The sequence below is a fragment of the Sinohyriopsis cumingii genome, chromosome 5 (assembly GCF_028554795.1).
Source record: "Sinohyriopsis cumingii isolate HCF-2022 chromosome 5, ASM2855479v2, whole genome shotgun sequence".
In the NCBI taxonomy this organism is placed as follows: Eukaryota; Metazoa; Mollusca; class Bivalvia; order Unionida; family Unionidae; genus Sinohyriopsis; species Sinohyriopsis cumingii.
In genome coordinates, this window is record NC_142965.1 from 1,249,647 (window position 1) to 1,267,138 (window position 17,492).

The 17,492-nt window shown below is 34.5% G+C and overlaps 1 protein-coding gene across 3 annotated transcripts in view; it reads right to left on the minus strand.

Annotated features, from left to right (window-relative positions):
• Positions 1 to 257: 257 nt before the first annotated feature.
• LOC149798515 (uncharacterized) overlaps positions 258 to 17,492 on the minus strand; it is a 34,402-nt gene continuing 17,167 nt past the window's right edge. For all 3 annotated transcript variants that reach the window (XM_089956933.1, XM_089956934.1, XM_089956932.1), the window contains 5 exons: positions 13,253 to 13,415; positions 11,816 to 11,905; positions 3,591 to 3,719; positions 1,730 to 1,873; positions 258 to 418 (listed from right to left, as the gene is read on the minus strand). In XM_089956933.1, coding sequence (XP_089813059.1) covers positions 409 to 418; positions 1,730 to 1,873; positions 3,591 to 3,719; positions 11,816 to 11,905; positions 13,253 to 13,415 — 536 coding nt within the window. In that variant the 3' untranslated portion in view covers positions 258 to 408. The remainder of the gene's footprint in view (positions 419 to 1,729; positions 1,874 to 3,590; positions 3,720 to 11,815; positions 11,906 to 13,252; positions 13,416 to 17,492) is intronic.

Genomic DNA, 17,492 nt, shown 5'->3' on the forward strand with positions numbered 1-17,492 from the left:
AACATAAAAGAAACATTAAGTTACAACTAACTGCGATTTTCGTTTTCTTTATAGTTAATATTTCGTAATGGTACCTAGCTAGATAATCGTTTTAAAACCTCTGAGTTCATAATGCATTGAAGAAACATTAAAATACAAGATACAATGAGAGTCAGTGGTAAAATTTTACCAAACAAGAAGAAAATAATGCATTTGATATTGGCATATTGCCTTGGTGTAGAATGAGATTTTAGTAACATAATGTTCAAACAATAATGTAATACAAAGTATTTTATTTGTGTGTAATACAGGGAAATAGAGTATTTTAACGCAATGAGAACAGTTCAGGTGGTCATGTGAACGGAACTTCAAACATTAACATCCATGTCTGTCTTTCTAGTTCCTCAACTGTTATGTTGATTATGTTACCTATTTATCTCTGAAATGAAAATATACCAGATTAAGCAAATTTGCATTATTTGGACAGTTATTTTTAGAGCACTCATTAATGTAAATTGTACCTGAATATTCATTTTAATAAAATAGCATTTTCCCTGAACTCCATCTATTGGACACAGTGGGCCTAACAATAACTCGCCGTTTCAATTACTAGTTGGCACGAATTTATTAACTCATTTCAAAGACTCGTTTCATATTTCACGAAGATTTCTCATTTTAAAAAAAAAATTCAAGAGGCTGACGAACAAGTTCAATTGAGAGGTTTTGCAAGCCAGGATTTGTAGTTCCCTCATTTTGCAAATCGAGTCCTGTCATGTGTAACTATTCGAACAGTTCTGAAAATATGCAGTCTTCCGCATGAAATAGTAACCGTTATTGGAAAGCAAAATTGTTTGTTAAGTTCTAACCTCGTCGTATATGTTAGTTATCGAAGATGACGACTACCAGGTCCGCAAACCTTGAGTTGAAAGAAAATCGTCCATATGGAGAATTTAGAACTAAGAGCTGGTTATTCCTAACTCTCCAAGTAGGTCGATACTGCACAACGAGCAACTGATTGTGTCATTTTATTTCGGCTGGATACAATCTGATAGAGAAAATGTAGATATCTGCTCGCCTAGGACAAGAAGGGAAAAACCGGATCGAAGACTTTTGGCTACGTAATATGACAACTGACCTGCCGGGTTAACGTGCAGATAAATTCAGTTGAATATAAAATATCAGATATGTGGCAGGATCAACAAAAGCTCTGTAGTGTACTAGTATTTACTTTGTTCATCCACTAAAAGGATATATGTCAATAATAACATCAGGTATGGTATCAAACATTTATTCCACGTATGCCTTATGATAAAAGTCGATCGATAGTATAAAAAGACCCACCTAAAACGTAATTTAAAAACAAAATGCAAAACAGTTTTGTCTTATTATATTTTCAAATTAATTACCAAATTGGTCAAGGGAAAAGATCGTTAGATTACCATTCTAACATGTGTCAAACACAGTTATTTTATCCCGAATGAATTTACAGTTAAATGCAAGACAAGATATATCAGAAGTAGAAAATTATGAAAATAATACTTACCAAAATCATTCTTATTGATATAAAATGTTCATAGACGTTTAGCACTAAACAAGTCATAAAGCCTTCTTCCCCGCCAATATACAATGCTAACATTAAGTAATGTTCATTAAAATATCAATTGATATATGTTTGTATTGATCAATATATTTAAATTAAAGAAAAACAAAAATGAAAATAGATGAATTTCATGCTTTTGTCATTAATTACCCTTGTTTTCGTACAGAGCCCATTTCCATATATTCTCCCTCGGGTTTATCACTGTCTTCTTCAGAGTACTTGTACTTGGGAATATCATTATCTTCTTTTGAAGGAGTCGTCACTTCGATGCCTTTGATTTTTATATCTTCTGTGCTAAAATACATATTGACATTTGAGGTGCGGATGCATTTGTATGATTTTATAAATGTATGTTGTTATATATGTGTGCATGTATGATTGTAAGCAAGTGGTAGTTACACAAAGTTGTAACTAGTCTTGCGTTTCGTGTCTAATATCATTATCAGAATTACGTATGGGTTATTTTCGTTTGAGTCTTTATATAAACATTATCAGTAGACAAATCTTTGGTTGTGTGCCACTTACTAAAGTAAAAGTCATCTAATATGAAGATGCATATGTGTAGGGACAAAAAGATCTCTCGCAGTTAATTTTAAATTCGCAAGTATATTTCCTTTCTTACAAATTTCCCGGAAGGCCAACGGTGTCATTTTAACAACTGAAACTGTATTAAAACATGTCCTGGCTGATATCACAATACAATAATTTGTGTCGTGAATGGTTGCTTAAGTTAAAGAGCCGCGCTGTTGCCACTCTCGTTTCATCCCTTAATGTACTCTACATCCATGTCATCATCGATATATGGGTCTATTTGAAGGCGTACTCCTTGAAATTTAGATAAACTTCGACGGCATATGTCTCGCAGAGCACATTTAAATTATAACGGCACAAACGTTTCTCATAGTACTGTCTGCAACGTTTGTGGCACAAGAATATACATTTACATTTCACGATATGAATGAAAGTATTGTACGCGACACGAATACAATCATCATTATTAAAGAATGTAATGATTTTCAAATAATAAACGATATTAGCATAGCGTCGTCTATTTGACCACCTTTTTAAAGTAAAATCGTGTAAAGTAGCAATAGAACAGAAACAGATAATGATACAGATAACACAGGGAAAACCGCCGAGCATCCAAAGTATCAAACGAATCGAAAATTGACAGTGACAGTCTGCAAAATATTAGATTAAGATTATTAATTAAATAACCTTGAATCTTAATTTTTCAATGCATACATAGTTTTTTTAATAATTTGATTTCAAGAAAAGGAATTTATAACAGAAACATGTTTCTGTGGCATACGTGCAAACCATTAAAAGTGTACCAACAAATGTAAGAAGAACTCTGTTCCATCCATATCTCGTACCTGTGATCGGATCCCAATGTCATATAGGAGAACATGGTCAATGACAAAATATAAGCCAGGTCAATCGCTGAATATAAGGTATTAATATTGATAGTTATTGTATTGGCAATATTGACAGTTATTGTATTGGCAATATTGACAGTTACTGTATTGGCAATATTGACAGTTACTGTATTGGCAATATTGACAGTTATTGTATTGGCAATATTGACAGTTACTGTATTGGCAATATTGACAGTTATTGTATTGGCAATATATTTTCAGAAATTTGGTTTCATAGTTATGCAGATTAATGTCAATTAGATCTGTTTAGAATCATGTTGAAGGAGATAAGAAATATTGGCAATAATAACGTTTCAGTGTATGAAAATTAGTAATATATATATATATATATATATATATATATATGCACGAATCTGTGTGTAATTTATTTATATATTGTCCTCTCGAAATTTGTTTGTGATTTATTTATCTATTTTCTCTTAAACAGTTGTACAAATTCGCTTTATTCGTTTAAAGTGTCTCATATTTGGTAAAAAGTAAACCCTCTGAACATGATACTTTCATTGGGTATTTTTTTTTTATCTGGATTCTGCAATTTATGTAAAGACTACCGCTGAAACATTGAAACATACCTTTTAGTGAATTGCATTTGAACGTATTCGTTTTCCTGAGTTTCATTACTCTCTGTATAGCTGCCACGCTTTGAGGTCAAATCATCATTTTCGCCACAACTTTCTATGTCAGTCTCATTCTTGACCATGCTGAACTCAATGAAGTAATAATAAGACAATCAATTAAATAACGAATAAGTAAATTAATACAATGAATGGTAATGTAATGACTAATTAAAGAATATCGCTGACATTATGTTACTTTCACCGAAGAACAGAAAAGGTTGGAGATAATTTATGGCTACCATTTACTTGTGCATTCTGAAGGTAGAGCAACTGAACAAGTTTGAAATAGCGAAAGCATCATTATAATCTTGAATTGAAACCTTTGACCCACATCTTAATTTATTATTACAAAAGACACGCATTTCATCCGAAAGAGAAGTCACTTTTGAAAGAAAACGTGAACGCACGCGCAAGCTAGTTTTTATTACAGCGTATCTTAATGGGAACCACAGTCGTAAAGTCTTTGGGAAATAAAATAATGATAGTGCATTGAAGATTTACAAGAGAATCCGCTTTCTTTCCAATGTTGGACATGCACATATGCCACTCTTTCTAAGTTATTTTTTTTCATTTTGTATATGATATCTTGGGTCTGACTGGATATATAAACTGTCATGAACAAAATTATTCCAGCTTTCAAAGATATTTACCCGGTGCCCCGAGTAGCAGAGTTGTCTAAAGCGCTTGTGTTTACCGATCATTGCCTCCTCACCTCTATCCGCGTGCGTTTTAGTTTTGGGCTCTGCCAATGTTAGTATGTGAGAAAAGTTTCCGTGGGTCGGTGGAACTTAAATCTGACTTGTTAAGCAGAAATATGTTTATATAACGTATTTCTGTGTCTTCACCGAAAGAGAAACAAGAGAGCAGACGCACTTTAGGTGTTGTCTTAGAGATGAGTCGTTAAATAAGACAACGATTTTGTAAACTGCAATCTAGTTAGAGCAAACAGCCAGGAAATCCATCGGATAGAATGGAGTAGTAAACACACTTTTATATTTCTAGCACCTTTATTGTTTTGTTTTTTTTTTTCACTTTTGCTTTTTCATTCTCAATTTTTTCAATTTTTTCAAATTTCATTTTCATATTTCACAATTTATGCTTTTTGTATTTCAAAGGGGATGTTTTTCACTTTGCTTTCTTTTTGGAAATTGTTTTGTTAGTTTACCTAGTCAATGATTAGAAATCAAGTGTTTTATTTTTTGTTTTATATCCTAGTTTTGGAACAAAGGTTTTCATATATATTGGTGTGAGACTCACTCACTGACATTGGTCTATCTAGAGTGAGCACAATTGACCACTCATTGCAGCAATGGCTACAAACGCAATAGAGCGAGAGCCCATGGCAGAACGCCAAGTGGGAACGAAACTGAGAACTTACTTCAACACAATGTTTGATGAGGTAGGGGGATACCAAAGGCTAGTTGCCTTTCACCCTGAAGGGTGCCAGACATTAAATTTCGGAGATATTGAAAACTCCCCACGTCAAGCGGAAATCTTGACAGCATTTAGAGTGCAAGGCATCCCTATACAAGAAATAGATGGCCTACAGAACGGGGGGTGGGGGTGGAGGGAACAAGTTTATACTTTATCCCAAAGGGAACATTCCTTTAGTAAAAGAAAAAGAGATAGAAATAAAGGGCCTTAAGGTCCACATAACAGAAGCAGAGCCAATTATTAGAGAGGCTGAGGCCAGAACGATATCGGGCCTCCCGCTTGAAATTGAAACGCAGGAGGTTATAGACAAATTAATATCCAAATTCAGAGTTAAAGCACAATCCAGCAAAATGGCCACTGTTTATGGTTTTCAAACAGTTAAAACAGGGGTCAGGATAATAAGAGTCCCTAGACAAGAGGCAAAGCGAATTCCAACTTTTTTTATGTAATGGGATTTTTGTTCAGCTCATGGTACAGGGGGTCGGAAGGAGAGAGACCCTGTACCAGGTCCAAACAAATAGGCCATGCACCTAAAGAGTGCACAAATCAACTAACACAAATTGGCCACAGACATATGCGGGTAAAGTGACACAAAATCTAGAAAGCACTCAAACACAAACATCCAACGATAGATTACAAGATGATGTAGGCAGGCTGATAAAACAAATCAGAAATGAAGCTGAAGGAGAGGTAACAACAAGCATACCTGAACTCAATCAATCAGAAATAGAGGGAGAACCTAAAAAATCGTCACAATGGGCACAATTTTTAACACCAAACAAAACAGGGAGAGCTCTGTACACTCAAGGAAGAGAAATTGAAACCCAGAATAGATTTGATGTGTTAAGAGAGGAAGGGGAGTTAGAAATAGAGCAGGAAGACTCAGAAATGAGCGGGCTGCTTCCCCTAGCCTCAACAACAATACCAGCTGAGAGGAGAAAGAGAAAGTTACTGAAGTCCCCTCTCGTTATCGTCTCTTAGCGACGAATCACCGAAAGGGGAGTACTCAACAATCAAGGAAAATGATGGCAACTTGCCAAAAAAAGATAAGGGATACAAACCCTAAAGACAGGACAGGACATGGAAATGAGGGAACAAATGAAACCGGAAATGACAGTGATGTAGGGGCGGACAAAGAAAATAACGACATGAGTGAAAAGGACAATTGAAAAGACGAACACGACGACAAAGAAGATGACGGAATGATGCAAATCGGATACAAAGTAAGAACGCTAAGCTTTGATGAAGAAACTGAACAGAAAACTGAAATGGACACGGAACTTAAACAAGAAACAGACAATACAGAAATCAGAACAAACTACGAATCAGAAATCGATGAGGGGCCGGTGCCCCTTAAATTAGTTTAGAATAATTTCTAAATAGGAAAATTGACAATTTTATGTTACATAAATATTAAACAAAATTGAAATAACCTGAAACGAGACGGCCACCTGGAGGAACACAAAAATGGAGGGAACAAACTTCCAAATAGCCTCAAATAATACAAATGGGATAGATAGGGATCTGTTCAAAAACTTATTAAACTAACTGAATATGACGTCAAACTGTTACAGAAGACACATAATAAATTGACTGACGAATTAATTGCAATGATTGAGGAAATAATGAATGGAATTGTTATACTAAATAATTTTAAAACAGATGACATAAGGGCGAGAGTGGCTACTATTATAAAAAATAAAAATGGTTTAAATTATGAGCGAACAGAAGAAGGAGAAGATCTAAAAGGAAGAGTAATTCATATAAAAATAAAACAATTACATATAGTAAATGTATATTGCCCGGCGACAAGGTATAAGAGACATGAATTTATTCAAAATTTAAGCAAACATTTATACAATTATACAATGGGAAACTTAGTTCTTAGAGGGGATTTTAACTGGGTTGGCGAAGTAGTAGATAGAACAGGGGGGTTAGCAACAAATGATCACAGCTCCAAAGAAATAATGAAACAACTTTTAACAGGACATAAACTAGTGGATATATATATAGGAGACTAAACTTACTCAAAACTGAATTTACATATCAATAGGGAAATAAAGGCAGTAGAATAGATATAAATTTTACGTTACCAAGTTTGAAGAAAATATATACAAAGGCAGAAATAATTGAATTCAAGATATTAGATCATAAACTAGTCACTTTAGAAACGAAAATAAATTATAGGGAAAAGTGGGGGAAAGGATCGTGGAAGTTCAATAACTAAATATCAGAAGAAGAAGATTTTATCAACTAAATTAAAATGGGACTTGTCCAAAAATAAAAATGAATCTGGGAAAGAATTTAGTAAAATAATTCAAGATTGGGATATGCTTAAAAATAAAATAAAAGAAATAGCCATCTACCACTCAAAAAAGAGGAAACATTAAAACAATGGGAGCAAGAGGAATTAAAATTTAGACTTAAAAACATAACATTAACAGAGGAAACAATGAAAGAATACACAAAAAATTAAATCAAATTCTAAAAGAGGAAAAAATGGGAAAATCATAAGAGCGGGAAAAGTATACAGTATTTATACAAAAGCAGAAGGATTATACAAGAGAGAAGAAATGAGACGAGGGGGTGGACAAACTATCGAAAAACAACGTGAAAATGCAAAGAAAAAGTTAAAGATAAATTAGAAATAATAAGACAATATTATAAAAATGTATACACATCACAAAAAATATATGATAAGGAAATTTTGAAATACTTAGATGAACTTGAATGTGAGAAAATAACATCAGAACACAGGTACGTGTGTGACGAATTTATAACAGCGGAAGAAATTCAAAAAACTATTAAGGAGTTAGCGAAAGGAAAATCTCCAGGAAGAGATGGCCTCACGGTGGAATTCTATAAAACATTCCAAAGTGAGGTAGCGCCGATTCTTGAAAATTTGTACAATAATATATTATTTAAAAATGATACAATGACTGATTCAATGAGGGAAGGGCTAATTACAATTATATATAAAGGGAAGGGAGACAGGGAAGATTTTAAAAATTGGAGGCCCATTTCCCTCCTAAATACAGACTATAAAATATTAAGTAGGATACTTGCAAAAAGAATTAAAAAAGGAATAAACCAAATAATATATGTAAATCAAACATGTAGGGGAAAAGGAAGAAACATACAAAGTAACATTTTAAACATAAAAACCATAATTTATTTTATTAATGAAACAGATACGAAATGTGCTATGGTACTTTCGACCAGGAAAAAGCTTTCGATAGAATTGAACATAACTTCATACAAAAAGTATTAGAAAAATTTGGTTTTGGAAACAATTTTCTAAATTAGACCAAAATCCTGTACACCATCATATCTGCAAGGGTACAGGTAAATGGGGCCACAAAGAGTAAATTTGACATACAAAGATCAGTGAGGCAAGGTTGCCCACTGTCGATGCTATTATATGTAATAGCAATTGAAATTCTTAGCATAAAACTTAGAACCAACAAAGGAAATGAAGGTATCAAAATTCCTAATTTGAAAGAGGAATTTAAGATGCTCCAACACGCAGATGATTATACCAATTTTATTAAGGATCCAAATTCCTTTAAACACTTAGAAAAGGAATATAATTCATTTGGAATGGCATCAGGATCAAAAATTAACCATGAAAAAACAGAAATACTAAAAATAGGAAACTGGAGGAGAAATCACCCTGGATCGCCCCGCACCTAATTAAGGACACAGCAAAAGTATTAGGAATTTCCTTCGGGAAAAAACACGAAAAAGAAAACTGTAAAAAGGTGACAAAACAAATAAATGAAAATATCAAATTCTGGGCACTTACGCCAATTTGCTTAATGGATGCCACGCAAGTAGCAAAAATTTATTTATATTCAAACCTAAATTATCTTCTAAACTCTGTAGATATAGCGAACAAAATACTGGATAAAATAGATAATGAAATTATAAAATATATATGGAACTTTAAAACACACCGTGTAAAAAAATCTACTTTGAATAGATCTAACAATAGGGTAGGACTGGCCTTACCAAGTCCCATCTTAATAAAATGTACCAATATTTTAAATAGATTCAAATATCTAAAAACCAACCGTCAACTCCTTGGGAGTCTTTATATATTTATTGGTTTGGTTTTTCAATGAAAAATAGGATGGATATTTATAAAAATAATAAACTAGTGAAAAAAATAGAGGTGCCAAGAACATTTAAAGGCCTAAAAGAACTATTATGCAAATATAGGGAAAATAAAGAAATTTGGGAAATTGATAAAAAAAAAACATATTTGGATTAGAGAAAATTTAACCTATAGGATAAAAAATAAAGTAGAGGCAGAAAATATAGGGGTAAATTGGGAAAGGGTCTGGGGACGCTGGGACACAATCGACGCACTGAAAATACAGAGTATGCTCTTCAAATACCTCCATAACTCATGGCTGACTGGTAAAGTAGCGATCAGAAGGAGGATGATACGAATTAATGTGAAATGCCCTATGTGCAAAGTAGCCAATTTTACCAAATATCATGCCATAGCACAGTGTGAGACCAGAAAACAAGATAGGATTAAATTAATAATGGAAATATGCAAAAAAGAACAGTATAAAAGAAATCAATTATCATATTTAGATGGAAATTTTGATAAACAATTACTAAGAAAAGTTACGGATTACATAATTACAACAATGAAGACGTGCAAATGATAACAATGAAAAAATAACGTATGAACGTAAAAAAATAATTTCGATAACTATATAATTTAAAAACAAGGATCAAGTGATAAACACCAAAGATAATCAATTAGCTTAACTAAAATTTAAAATAAAAGTTTAATTTTTTTTCTCTCTCAAATATTTAATTAAATTAAATTTTTTCAAGTACTTTGTCTGCCATTATAGGTCTATCCTAAAACCAAATTACCATTTAGATGGGGAACAGGGACCCCTATGGGGAAAAGTACGTGATAATGACATCATAGGGCTATGACATCATAGGGCTATGTCACATGGCGCCACGCGAAGTGAACAGGCCTATGAAAGAGTCCGGAAAAACGTCCCCATATGGAATACACTCACTCAACAATACACGAAAATCAAGCTCCAAATCTTTCTCCTCTTATAGTAATACCTTCCTATTGTAGAGCTCCCTTACTGTACAGAATTTTCCCCTTTAAATGGGAATCTAAACCCTTTAGAAAATCTTTGGCAATAAACTAATAAATAAAAAGAGGCAGCCTAATTCGGAGTTGGGAGATATACATAAAAAATAAAGAGAGTATTGACACCACCCGAACACAGCTGACCTCATTTCCCTAAACTAGCAATGCGAAGAACAACACATCATATAGCACTTATGATACATTAGGAAATTTTTTATTCTGTAAAACCTTAGTTCACTGTTACTTCGCCCAAATTAAAAAATATCTAACCAGAATAAATAAATAAAATTTAAAAAATTTGATCCAATAATAAGGATCTTAGAACAACTGGGGAAAATTTGAAATAGATGGCTATCCCGACACAAAAACAAAGTATAGCACACATACAATATAGCATATACATAAATAGCACACATGGGATAATAGGAGACCTCTAGCCAAGGTCAACTAAAAAGAATAGGAAGGAATCCGGAGTTATGTGATGGAAACCTGTTCGGATGAGCAACCCTATAGAATACACTAGGGAAATAAAAAATACCCCGTCAGAATTCTTAAAAAAATTTTTTTACAGAAATTCTTTTGAATAAAGTAGACAAACAACACTTCTGAGGGGGACACAATTACACATAACACACCTTTTATTTTTTTGGACAAGTAGGGGAGGGGGCATCTGTCTGGTGCCCACCCCACCCATCCCCCCCACCAAAAAAAGAGAAAGGTGAAACTTAATGGGAATTTCCCGGGTTCTTCCACAGTCAGTTATACTGGCCCCATATTTCCTAGCGTGTGTGTTAAAATGACGTTAAACACAAAACATCAGCAACATCAAAGATATTACACAAGCTCAAAGTCATACATATGTATTTTAATCTCTGATCTAATTATGCAAAAGCAACGGTATTGCCTCTTTAATATACCAATACACTGTATATCGTACGGCTGATCGGACTTTCTTAAAAACTAGATGCTGAGAGAATGACCCCCACCATCCTTTTATTTTCTCCAAGAAAATCGTTTTCTTTAACCTTATCAAGACTACCAATTTTGTTATACCGACCTTTAAACTGAATACAAAATGAACACCAAAATAACCGGCATGAAAAGAAAAGGAGAGAAATGTTATGAAACTGACTTGCACACAAGAGGACAAGAAGCAGTAATAGAATGCATAAAATGCAGATGTCTTAAAATACACTAATCTTCTTTGTCTGGATGAAACTGTTTAGAACTTATTAAACTTATATACATATGAAAGTATGTGATGAGAGCTTAAAAGGAAAGACTAGACGTGGTAGGGAACGAGGCGGGGCATTGAGCACGAAGTGCATTGGTCTTAGACTAGTTGGATAGTTGTTAACTAGCACACACACTATATTACTACTACTACTACTACTACTACTACTACTAATAATAATAATAATAATAATAATAATGATAATAATAATAATAAGAAGAAGAAGAAGAAGAAGTAGAAGAAGAAGAAGAAGAAAGAAAGAAAGAAAGAAAGAGGAGGAGGGTGAGATGGGGCAAGAGGAGGGGATAGGAAGAATCGCTATTATTATTATTATTATTATATTGACGTGCATTCAGTGTAAAATGTTAAATACACTACCTGTTTTGTTTTTTACCCACTGTGTCGTTGGCCATGTCTACAGGCTCAGTCACTGTACTTTGTTTTGGATCCGCTTTGGCCTTTGGTGATCTATAATTCAGGATGATTATAAGCAGAGATTATAAAACGAGACCCATTTCTATTGCAATTTACCTCCAAAAGTCGCAAATTACTTTCCAATGCATATAGGTATAAATTTATGTATTTGGTGTAAATTTGTTAGTATGAAATTGTGTCTGATAATACGAATCGGTGTAATGAGTCAATCTATTCCACAATTTTATAGGAATGGCATAAACAGACAAGCATTTAATACCAAAATGTATAGCACACGATTTCCGTGGTTGTGAATGGGCTTTTGAATGCAGAACATATAATTAGCTGTATATCTTTGATAAATTATTGATTTGCAACGAAAGTCGGAAAGATATTTGGCCTGGTTATGTTTCTAAAATTATATGTTGTACCAAAACTTATGTAATAGACCTAATTTTATACCAAATCAACCATGTAAAGACAACTCATGCTTCTAAATGGAGGTCTACACATACAATAGGGCCAAATCATCAGATAGGCTACATTAATTGTAATCAATACTAATTTCCGTCTGAAAGACATGGATTTCATAAAATGAAACCTCAAGCTGTCCGATATCAAAGGTCTTGACAGATTTCTACTATGAAACAATCAATTTGACATGGGTGTTACTTGCAAAGATATTGGTTATCTCAGTAAATTAATAATTATATGAAGTGAATGCAACCTTAAATTAATTCAACATTTTGCCACAGACACCTTTCATGTAATATGTTTGTCAATATACTGACAATGACAATAAAACATAATACTATTTTCGTGAATATGTAATTTCGTATACTCTGTAGGCCAGTCTGTACGAGTAATGAGACTATTTAAAATGTGAATAAAGTTCATGCATTTGTCAATATTTGATACCAGATTCATTTACAGTAACCAATTTAGCTTGGAACAAACTGATCATATGTAGCTGTTAAATTCCGATTATTTCCCAAATCATATGTTGATGCTTTCCTTAATGCTGGATGTTACCAAAGTTGGAACTTTTATAGTCTTCGTCTATCAGCTGAACATATGTTCTCCTTATTGAACGCATACACGTATATGTGTCCATCACCTTCATTAAAATCAGTATGCAGTTGCTTTGTTTTGTCTATTCGTGCAAATATGGTCCATTTTTCAGTTAAACAAAACTATTTTCTAGCCGCTGTTTAAAAATGGTTAAATATTTCAATAGCGGACAAACATTTAAACATCAAGAGTAGTCTGATTTAACGGAGATGTGTTCAATCAATGCAAAATTGTTTGTCTTTAGCGCAAATAAAACTTATTTAGCAAACTGTTCTAATGATTTTGGGTTCAAACTTTCATCTCAATGCAAAATATTGTGGTTGTACATACCGTAAAAGCATCGTGATATGGCAAACAATAGAACAAAGCCCCATCAGCAATGCGACAACGGCCACGCATATGACGATTATTATGACTTTCTCGGAGAGAAGGCCTTCGTTGGGAACACCAGCTTGAGTTGACATCAGTGTTGTAGTGTTACCAGTTGACAGACCTGTTAACACACACTCATATATATATATATATATATATATATATATATATATATATATATATATATATATATATATATATATATATATATTCCAGACAAAATGGAAAGTACCTTCCCTAGATTTTACAGGAGCATGATTGATGATACTAAACACTAATCAATAGATACTAAATACTAATCAATAACATCATCATGCAGCCTAGAAAATTTTGAGTCGTTTTCTGATCTTCAATTTTGAATCCAATTCATTGCCGTCATTTGTGTCCGCAATCGTATCAACACATGGATCACGCAAGTCTATTTCTGCGACGCCTTTTTCAACTTCATGTCCTTCGACATCCTATGAGGTATGTGGTCTGTTCCATTCTCCAGTTAGTAGCTGAGTACGACAACGCAGTATATGGTCACAATGTACAATCAGTATTCGTACGTTTCTCCCACAGTTCACATTGTACCTGACTACAGTAACTCTATCTAAAACATTGAACGGACCCAACAGTAACTCAGAATCTTGGGGGCCAACCACAAGATAAAACAACTCATACACCTTCTCTCTGGACATGAATCTTTCACATACAAAATGTCATGATATCGCTTCTGGCTCTGCATGTCACTTTTATTCTTTGTTCCTTCCTGGAACTTGAGCATATTACATTCTTGTTCTAGCTTGCATGCCCAGCTTCAATCAGGTGTACGAGTAAACTAGCGGGGATCTAATACATTATCTCCAGAGGGGTAGAAACTTCTCGTCCCAGCATCATCATTTTCGAACTGAATCAGGTTGTTTCCTTCTCAAAAGAAAGAAGCTACTATTTTCGCAGCTGTATTCAACACAGAAAATGCCTATGTCCACTTTGAAAAGTAATTTATGAGAATGTACTTGTTTCCATCCTCTGTTTCAAAACGAGGTCCCGTGATAAAGCCATGCGCTCCAGGCGCAAAATTATACTCTTAAGAGTCTTTGTCGACGTGCACATGTCTCACAACCGGCTAATTACTGCTTTACTTCCCTCTGCAAGCCAGACCAGTAACTGCTCCGCCAAATTAGCTTAAAGATTTTCGAACATCATAATACCAGGGAATGTCCTGTTGTGGCAACAACTAATAATACTCCTTCTCTATGTTTATATAATTACTGCATGTAACTTACAGGCCTTGGTATAGAAAGCTCTATATTTAAAGATAAGTCTTTCCCATTTTGCTTATAGTGATATTTCTGTGAGGCAGTATTTGTGGACCATCTTTTGATCGAGAAAATGATTTTATCCTGGTTTTGGGATTCCCCTATCACTGTTTTCATTCTGTTTCTGTCCAACTTGTGAAATGACATTGACAGTCTCTTTGGAGTGACCAAGTTAGACTCATATCCACATTGCCTACAAGGGGGCCCGATCAAGGCAGGATACTTGTTAAAAACCCAGCGCAACTACCTGTGATCAGCATTAATATTAAAAACATCTTGCGACCAATAAAGCAGTACTTGAAATATTTTCCAAAATACACCACAGCTAACAACTCTTCTATTGCCATACAGTAGCGTCTTTCCTTCTTAGTGAGAAATGGACTGTTACAGCAAATCACTTGCTTCTGCCTCACATAGATTTGCGACATCAGAGCGCCGATTACGAAATCGCTTTCATTCATCCAAACGTGAAAGGCCTTGAGACATCAGGTTGAGACAGTAATGACGAGGGTATCACGAATTCGCTTGACAGACTCTCGTTATCTAGGTGTCCAAACAAATTTATTCCCCTTCTCACTCAGTTTGTTTAAGCGTGTCTCCATGTCCGAATGTTTTTGTTTAAAACGTTTTTAGTAACTACATAACTCCTGGAAGGATCGAACTTAACTGCGAAATGGACAGTCTTTTAGAGAGCTAACTTTCTTTGCAATGATATACCATCCATTGAAACGACATGACCAAAAAACTTGACTTGCTTGGAGTATGAACAACATTTCTGAGGCTTGAGATTCAGTCGTGTTTCTGCCAATCTGTTTAACATTTCATCTGAATTAAAGAACATATCTTTAAAACACTTTCCAATAACCAAGATGTCATCAAAACGAATTAGGCAAGCATTCCACTACAACTCTGCCAGGACCGTTACCGCAAGCAGTTTGAATGTCGCGGTGCATTGCGTAGGCCTAAAGGAATTAACGCAAAGATGCACAGGCATTTTCGAGTACAGAACACAGTGTTCATAAGATCTGCTTCATAAACCTCAATCTTCCGATGTCCCTGGCAAATATATTGTATTGAAAATCATTCTGCACCTGATAATTGACCGAGTGATGCATTTATTTGTTGACGATGATACACTTCTTTCACTGTGAGATCATTCAGGTTGCGGTAGTCGACACACACACTTAAGGTCACATCCTATTTCCTGACAATGACGAATCCGTACGACCATGGACTGCCAGAGGTAACACATTACTTCTGTTGATTATCGACTTTCCTATCCATCTCTTTGTTTGAATATACTGGCAGAGGAAGCAATGGCTGCTTCTTGAGTTTGAAATTTCTAGTGATTGTATAATATTTCGCAATACACGTGAGCCTAAGATCTTGACTTCAGGAGTAAAATACTCTGAATACCAACAAAATAATTATTTTACTTTCACTACTTGCTCCATTGACAGTTATGATAACATTGCTAACTGATGAAACTGAGACAGCCCTTTGGCCTATTTCCCTGCAGATCGCTTTCTGCTACTGGACAGGGGACAAGCTTAGCTAGGTAAAATTCGTTGCCTACTGTTTCCGGTTATAGCATTCGCGGTTCATTTGACGGATTCATCATCCATAATCAAACGGCATGTCTCCGTTTTGCCTATGTTCTGGCCACTAATGTAGGGCCTTTCTTTAAAAACACTGTAGATGGATCTATCAGTTGCTCAAACTAGGGACGTATTTTTCCTTGAGTAATACAGTCATTTGCGGGTGAGAGAAAGAGAAGTTCCGTATCTGAATCTACCAGTGGGTCAATAAAATTTCTTTGGTCCGATCTTCAGTAAAATCTAATGGTGCTGTTGAATATACTAAGCAAACAAATCTCCTGATACTTTGTCCTCGGAAAGTGTTTCGCCAGATCTTTATGCTCTCTCTTTTGATCCCTTTACGATTCCATAGTTCTTCGCTTACCCTTGAAATACGCTCATATTTCTCATCATCACCATCCTTCGGGTTTTTTGAGTTCGCCTGGCACTGGTCAGCGAAGAAATAGGGCGAGCTACATGCATTTTTTCATCGGTACTCAAACCATTAAGATGTGCACATGCCTCGAAAAGGGAAGTATGATCTAGCCAGAAGCCATTTGGATCAAATGTTGCTGGCTTGATTTGATCTGTCTTAGTCTGATTCGTCTGATTTGTCAACTTGACTGTGGTAGACACATCGCTCACAAACATGGCTCAGGTCTTTTAGCATGCATATTGCTTATTTCAGCAGCTCCCAGGAGCAAGTTACATTTGTTATGCATGTTTGATTTAATTTATATCTTATTAAATTGTTTGTAAGCTTTAAAACTTTTTTATTTTTTATTTTATTAGCTTTTCTTTACTAGGAATTCGATACCTTTTCATTAAATAGTTTGACCTTGATTGTTCATTTATAAACACTGAAAGCTGACCTCGTTCCCGACCTTAATTCGAAGTTAGTAATAGTCACGTGAATAACTTTTTTTAAAATTTTATTTTTATTATGGGAATAATAAGGGTGAGATCGAGGCTGTATCGGATACGTGACCCTCGTCTTGTAAATAGATTTTAGTGAAGTAAACAACTTTTTTTCTAATTGTATTCTTAGAGTAAAATGATTGTTTTTTGTCAGGGCCACGTTGAGTACGTGATGTAAACATGATCACGTGACCCTCATCCGGGCATCTGTTTTGCGCCATATTAAGGTTTTAAACCATTGTGTTAGAGAAATAATCTCCGTCGGGCTTCTAAACACTGGGACGTAAATGTGTTTATTTTGTTTTGTCATTTTGGGAATTACTTTTTAATGTCTATTCGAATTATTTGGATTCTAAAGGATCAATATATATATATATATATATATATATATATATATAT